Here is a 7910-nt window from a genome sequence, read left to right as displayed (position 1 = left end):
TCATGCTTTAAAGATATCACCTGTCAGGAGTTCAAGATATCTAATAATAGATGGAGAATCAAAACCAATATAAATTCCAAGTCTACGTTGATGACCCATTTTAGTGCGTTGGGGTGGTGCAATTAGAACATATACAGCACAACCAAAAACTCGTATGTGGGAGATATTTAGTTGTTGACCAAAAATAAGTTGCAATGGTGAGTACTTATGATAAGCAGTTGGTCATATACGAACTAATGATGCAACATGCAATATGGCATGACCCCAGGCATAAATAGGTAATTTTGTTCGCATAAGCAAAGGACGACCAATTAACTGAAGTCTTTTAATAAAAGATTCAGCCATACCATTTTGAGTATGAGTGTGTGCAACAGGGTGTTCAACATTAATTCTAACTGACATGCAATAATCATCAAAAGCTTGAGAAGAAAATTTAGCGGCATTATCAAGACGGATTGTCTTAATTGGGTAATCAGGAAAGTGTACCCGTAATTTGATGATTTGAGCAAGAAGTTTAGCAAATACAACATTACGAGTAGAAAGCAGACAAATATGTGACCATCTTGTTGAGGCATCAATTAAGACCATAAAAGAGCGAAATGGTCCACAGGGTGGATGAATTGAGTCACATATATCCCTGTGAATTCATTGCAAAAATGGGGGAGACTCAACAATGACTTTTGAAGGGGATGCTCTGATAATCAACTTACCTTGTGAGCAGGCGGTGCATAGATGATTATTTGGTAAGATGATTTTTTTATCCTTTAGTGGGTGCCATGTGAATTTTCAATAATTCGACGCATCATTGTACTCCTTGGGTGACCAAATCGATCATGCCAAAACATAAAAAGTTTTGGGTCACAAGATTTTTTATGGATCACAGCATTTGACTCAATTGTTCTAATGGTTGTATAGTATAACCCAGAAGAGAAAACAGAGAGTTTTTCGAATATCAGCTTCTTGCCTGAGGTAATGGAAGTAATATAGAGATATTCCACATTTCTTTCATTTGCAGTCTCAATATGATACCCATTACGACGCAAGTCTTTAAAACTCAACAGATTTCTCTGAGATCTTGTAGAATATAAGGCATCATTGATTTATAATCTTGTTCCATGTGGTAAAATGATGTTGGCTCGTCCAGAGCCTTCAATCAAGTCGGTGGGACCTGATATGGTACTGACACTAGCGTCTAACAGAATTAAGTGGGAAAAATATTTTTGATCTCGAAGGATTGTATGTGTTGTTCCACTATCTGCAAGACATATATCTTCTCCATTTATATTGAAACTAGTCAGATCCATTCCTATTCATGCAAATTTCTTTACCAGAAAAGAAACTTTTATAACAAAATAAACTTTAATACAAACTAGAGGATAAAAACTTTAATACAAGGAAAATAAAAACATAGTAAACAGAATATGAAAAGAAAATAAGATTAATTGGTGTGGACATTTCCATCACCAATCAAGAAGTTTATCATTTCATCACGGTCTTCAAAAAAATCTGATACGTCCAGATTTGTGATGTTAACTGGCTCATCATGATTAATGAAATTCATTTCCAGATTTGTGGTGTCAATTGGCTTATCATGATCAAAGAAATTCATTTCCTTTTATTTTCCCTTTTCTTTCATTGAGGCTTGGTAAAGTTCACCCAGATGCTTAGGTGTACGACAAATACTTTGCCAATGCCCTGTCATGCCACACCGATAACAAGTATTATCGTGTGCCTTGGAAGGTTGAGCCACATCTTTCCCTTTTCCCTGTTTCATTTCATAATGATCTTTTCTTTGAGGATATGGTGTGGATCTCTGATTGCGAAAATGTGAGGATTGATATCCTTCACGATAATAAGAATGATTTCTACCACGACCATATTCATTATTGTGGTAGTTATTTTTGCCACGACCATATTCATTTCTACCACCACGACCATGTCCACGTCCGCGTCCACGACCATGGGATGAGGCAACATATGTTTGAGAGATCGGTGTCGATCCAGTTGGACGGGACTGGTGGTTTCTCAACAAAAGCTCATTATTTTGCTCTGCCATAAGCAAACATGATATCAGCTCTGAATATTTTTTAAATCTACACTCTCGATATTGTTGTTGCAAGAGTACATTCGAGGCGTGAAATGTGGTGAATGTTTTTTCTAGCAAAAGTTCATCAGTAACAGTATCACCACATAATTTCAATGTAGAGCTAATTTTGAATAGAGCAGAGTTATATTCAGCCATAGTTTTAAAATCTTGCAACCTCAGTTATAGCCAATCAACCCTGGCCTTTGGGAGGATGACTATTTTTTGATGATCATATCTTTCTTTCAAATTATTCCACAAACAAAGTGGATCTCTTTCAGTGAGGTATTCAGTTTTCAGTTCCTTACTAATATGGCGCCGGAGGAAAATCATGGCATCTGCTTTATCTTGCAATGATGGATCATTGTTTTCTTTAATTGTGTCTCCAAGGCCCATGGCATCCAAATGGAACTAAGTATCCAGAATCCATAATAAATAATTTTTGCCAGAAATATCCAGAGCCACGAATTCCAGCTTTGTTAGATTTGACATTTTTAGAATAACCTTTGGAATCAGAAATACTATTTTCTTTAATAAAGCAAACCAACCCAACAATCTATCAAAACTAATTTCACAAAATAGATATATAGTTGGGATAGAAAGAGGGAGAGAAAACTTTTTTTTCAAATCTGAGATGGATGGAGCTCGCGCTTATAACGTGTAATAAATATATGTGTGTGTGTGTGTGTATATATATATATAAAATAATAGTTATTATAGAAATAAAAAAACTTTTACACAGAGAGATGGGGAGAGAGAGAGAGAACGAAATAGAGACACAGAGAGAATGAAAGCTTCAATTTTGATATCTAAAAATAGTAGACATTCAATGCCTTATATAGGCTCACAGTGTAGCTTCCCATGTACGCCATTTTGATATCTTCTCTTATAAGCCTCCAAAGCCATCTTTCTTTGCAAGTCTCAAAACTTATGATTATATGGATGACTTAATGAATTCGTGGGCCTCACACAAGTGTGCATATATATATAACAATTTCCATCTTTTTTTTTTTTTTTTTTATTTTTAATTTCACTTATTATCTTGATGCCCCAAAACTCATTTTAGTTATATTGTCTCAGGAAACCTCTCTTGCCGAAATCCCACGAAATCTCTCTTGTCAAAATTCACACTCACAAAATATATATAGTCTCACAAAACCTCTATTGCCAAAATTCACACTCACGAAATCTTTGCCTTCGTAGAAATCCATCTATAATGCGTATGCAAGCCTAAGCAACCACAACCCCAGCCCCAGCCAAAAAAGTATATAACCCCAGTCAGTAAGCAACCACAACCCCAGCCCCAACCAATAAAGTATATAACCCCAGTGGAAGGATATTGAAAAAAAAATTGGGCCGTGAAGTGTAGATAAAAATATATAATTTTAAATTAAACTTTACAATATCAATTCAACTATTAATAGGTGTATTTTCAAATTTTTAAAATAATATCAAAATCAAGATTATATTTTATTACAATTTACTAATATTTTATTTATTTATATATTAAAAAATTATTTATAAAATTAGAAAATATGTATAGAATATATAGACTAAATTATTAATTTTTTTTATATAGTTCCTTTATCTATTATTAGAAAACTAAATTATTTATTTTCTATATATTTTTTCTTATCTAATTAGATTTTTTTTTATTAAAAAAACTCATAATAAATAAGTAATTTGAATTTTATAAAAACTCTTTTAAATAGGTAATTTGAGTTTTATACAAACTCTTCAAATAATCTTATATTAATTTTAAAATAAAACTCATAATAAATAGATAATTTGTGTTATTCTATCCATTAATATAAAATTGACACATGGTAAAAGAGATAAAAAAATAATTTTTAATTAAAACTTATAACAAAAATTCAATTATTGATTAATGTATTTTCAAATTATTATAATAATATCAAAATGAAGACTATTTATTATTATTATTTATTAATATTTTATTTATTTATATACTATTATTTATAAAATTAGAAAAGATGTGGAGACTAATAGGCTAAACTATTTTTATTTTTTATATATTTCTTTGCCTAATTAGAAAGAATAAATTAATTATTTTCTCACTGTCCGTCCCTCTCGTCGGCCCTCCTCCTTACCCTTGCTTTCTTCTTCTGCACCGCTATTTCTACCTAAAACTCAATTCCAATTCCAATTTCAATTCCGTTTCCTTTTCCAAATTCTTACATAATGGGTAAAGTGCCGCCCGCGCCGCCCCGCCCCCCCAATTTCACTCTCTCTACCTAAAAACCCTAGGGCAGATATTTGCATAACCCTAAATCCCTAATCCCTCTCTTTCCTCAGTCACGACCTAATCTGATTCAAGCAAAAGCATCGGCGACGACGACTATCCAGATCTCTGGACCAAAGAAGGCCGAAAAAGTAAGATTCGGGAGCACACTCGCCAAGAACTACAATGGCCGAAGTAGAGCTGTCCATGGAGTCTGTGAAGCAGTACAAGGTGAAGTGTCCCGATGAACTTTCAAAGATAAAGGTAATTAGAGACAGAATTTTTGATTTGGGAAACAAGGTGGGGCAGACAATTATTTTTGTTCGCTCATGAAATAGTGCAAGCATGTTGCATCAAGCACTTGTGGAACATGGCTATGAGGTGACTACTATTCATGGTGCTCTTAATCAAGATGACAGGGACGACTCAAGTTCTTATTTCAACTGACCTCGGTTTTGATCAAGCAGAGGTGCTCACTTTTATCTCTTTTTACCTATTTGTTTATTTTTCTTTTTACTGCACAAAATATCGACATCATAACATGCATGTTTTATTTCAGGTTAATCTGGTTGTCAATTATGATCTTCCTGTGAAGTACGAAACTCCATCGGAGCCTGACTATGAGGTATACTTGCATCGGATTGGCATGGCAGGACGTTTCGGCCGCAATGGTAAAGTCTCTCGACTTGGGAGTATTTATTTATTTATTTTTCCTTCTGTTTTGTGTTTTGTGGTTCATCCTACTGGTAGAAATACTGTTGACTCATTTGGTGAACTTTTCTCCTAGAGACGTTCAGATTGATCACTGATTATAATTTTGCGTCTCATAGCATGACATAGGTTCCTCGAGATACACCATATACAAAGTACCATGCAAGCTTACTATGTTTGTATGATATAAATACTTAGGAAATTGTCATATAAAATTTTTATGCATGAAAATTTCTACTTGTGGGTAATGTTCTTTTATAGTAGCTGTAATGTTCTTTTATAGAGCTGTAGAGGCTAGGAACTTGTTGAACCTAACTACACTGAGTTGTTGTAATGGGGTGAACAAGATTTCATCATCATCAAGACCTCTCACAGCGCTAGCACCCTCATCGTCTTCCAAATAAAGACGGTTGGTGACGCCGTCAGGAATGTTACAACTTAAACGAAGGGCTTTTATGTCAGTAATGCCCATGGTAAGAGGAGAAAGGTCGAAGAAAGAAAAAGAATAAAAAAATGAACAAAGCCGCCTCCAATTTATAAGCCATCATCACAGCCTTTGTCGCTGTCATTATGCATTAATCTCGCCATAATTATTATCGCCCTAATTATTATGCTGAAATTAAAGGGGCTGATGAAGAGTTGGGAATTGCGAACTGCGAACGGCTTCTCTAAATAGAAGCTAGAGAGAGGGAAAGGCAGATTATTTGGAGTGTGAGAAAATCTTTTCCGAAGGCAAATGGATTCGATTGAAGTGTAACATATTTACTTTCTGAATATAGAGAGCAATTTATTGCATCTTCATCTAGTGAAATTTTTAGTTGCATCGATAAAACCTGGTTTCTTTTTAAGGCCCATGTGTTTTCGCTTAGGATTTCAACTGAACTTGTTTAAGGGCTGCACCTCTGTTGCTAAGAGAGAGCTAGGTGCTTAACTCGCTAAGAAACATCTATTTTTTTGGCCTTTATGTGCAAAAGTCCAACAATAATGAAAAGGAGTGTTACTATGTGTACAAGCAAGGGTCGGGAATAATTTGTTTCCATCTCTTTATATTTATATTGCAGAAGCTTTTTACCAATCAAGTAGTACTGCAGCTGTATCTTAATGAGGAAATTGGAATAATCAGTTTACTGAACCAGTGGCTTCAATGTGTAATCACTGTTAAATATTGTTCAGTTGCTAATTTTTAAGGTGTTTGAAACTGCAGCTGTGATTGGGATTCTTCAAAATTAACTTTCTGGGCTGTGGATATCAATGTCATTTTTGTTTTTTTATTGGGTTGGGGGTAAATATCAAAGTGCTGTGTTTTTTTAACTTCTGGGAAGTCCAGGTCTTGAATAATTTGTTTGACAGTCAGATCCTGGATTTGGAATGCTGAAATTATACTAACCTAAAGAACTTCAGCTGTATTTTTGTTTTCCTGCATGCAATCCAGAACTTGGGGAGTATCTTTTGGTATGTGAGCTCCCTCTTTTGTGGACATTCCATGTGATCAGCCTGGCCTAACCAAAACATTGTGTGGAATTAAGGAAGAACTTCATATTGATTACGTATCCTATTGGTTAGGATTTTTCTGTACCTAGGCTTCCTGGAGTCATGAATCTGCTTCTAGCTAACTGTCAAAGCCTCACAGGGTGACGCCAACCTTTTAGGTTGGATTTGTAGGCTTGTATATGAAATCAGGTCTTACAAAAAAAAAAAAAAAAAGTGGTTTTGGTTTAAACATTTATAAACTCCAGCTAGTTGTTGGCGGCTAGTTTATTTTTTATGCTCTCCTAGTTCAAGTATAATACTATAATGTAATATTAGAAGATTTGAAGCCATTTTTTCCGTCTCAGAATGAAGTGCCAATTCCCCATTGTGCATTTGCTTCATTGTTCGTAGAGATATAGTCAAAGCCTCAAATGGAATATTGAGCAGTATTTGTTTCCTGTTTTGTATTTAATTCTACAGGAGCCGTATTCAACTTGTTGTGCTTTGATGGAGATATTATGCTAATGGAGAAGATAGAGAAGCACTTTAACACCCAAGTGGACGAGGTGAGACTCCTTTTATGACTTAAAATAATGTGGGGAAGGATTATGGAATACTTTTGGAATCCGAAACTAGTTGTAGGAGTAGCTTTAGTAAGATTTGAAGTTGTATGTTCCTATACTTTTCTGGTAATAATACAGTATAAATGTAGTAGTTGTAAGATGGGTATGAGGAACTTTGATAGTAGGTTATATCACCACCTTATGTTGCTGCTATGTAATGCAGGTCCCGTCCTGGAACAGCGAGGAGAATTTTGAGGCTGCTTTAAAAAATGCTGGTCTCATGGAAGATTATTCTTCCAACCACATGTAGTTATTCGGTTATCTGGTACTGTTGGATATAGATATCAGCCCCCAAATCAGTCAGTTTTTGGATGTTGGTTTTGGGTTTTAAACAGAATCAGTTTTTGAAGTCGATGTAATACAAGTGGTTTATTTGTTGACTACATATAATCTAGTCTCTTCTATGTTTGGTTGGAATGCAAGCCCATTGTAGAATTGATAGAACAGTTTTCCCCACATTTTTAAGAGTCATGTTTGCTATGCCCCACCTCCTCCCTTTTTTTATTTTTTTTATATAGTTTATCCATTTTTATTTTACATCATATAATTAAATTTCAAATTTAAATTCGTAAGATATGATTTTTGAATAATTTTTCACTGTTCATAGTTGAGGGACTTTTCCATTCTTAAAGATAGGTCAAGATGTCATGAAACAAGATTTTTAATTCATGGAATGTTCATAGCAAGAGGCCACCTTTAATCCCATACATCTAAAATTTAGTGTCTTAGCAAAATAATACCAATGAGAAGAGACAATAATCATGACATGACAACAACAATG

The 7910-nt window shown here is 34.5% G+C and overlaps 1 protein-coding gene across 1 annotated transcript; it reads left to right on the top strand.

Annotated features, from left to right (window-relative positions):
* Nucleotides 1-4158: 4158 nt before the first annotated feature.
* On the top strand, nucleotides 4159-7573 carry LOC132295146 (DEAD-box ATP-dependent RNA helicase 38-like). The gene is made up of 4 exons (XM_059793275.1): nucleotides 4159-4794; nucleotides 4885-4996; nucleotides 6987-7072; nucleotides 7293-7573. The coding sequence occupies exons 1-4, from the start codon at nucleotides 4720-4722 to the stop codon at nucleotides 7377-7379; spliced, it is 360 nt and encodes a 119-aa protein (XP_059649258.1). The 5' UTR covers nucleotides 4159-4719; the 3' UTR covers nucleotides 7380-7573.
* Nucleotides 7574-7910: the final 337 nt, after the last annotated feature.

This window comes from Cornus florida, unplaced genomic scaffold (genome assembly GCF_030987335.1).
Source record: "Cornus florida cultivar Cherokee Brave unplaced genomic scaffold, ASM3098733v1 CherokeeBrave_3.0.0_Hap2_Chr02, whole genome shotgun sequence".
In the NCBI taxonomy this organism is placed as follows: Eukaryota; Viridiplantae; Streptophyta; class Magnoliopsida; order Cornales; family Cornaceae; genus Cornus; species Cornus florida.
The sequence above is the reverse complement of the archived record's forward strand: the minus strand, read 5'-3'. Positions and strand labels throughout refer to the sequence as shown.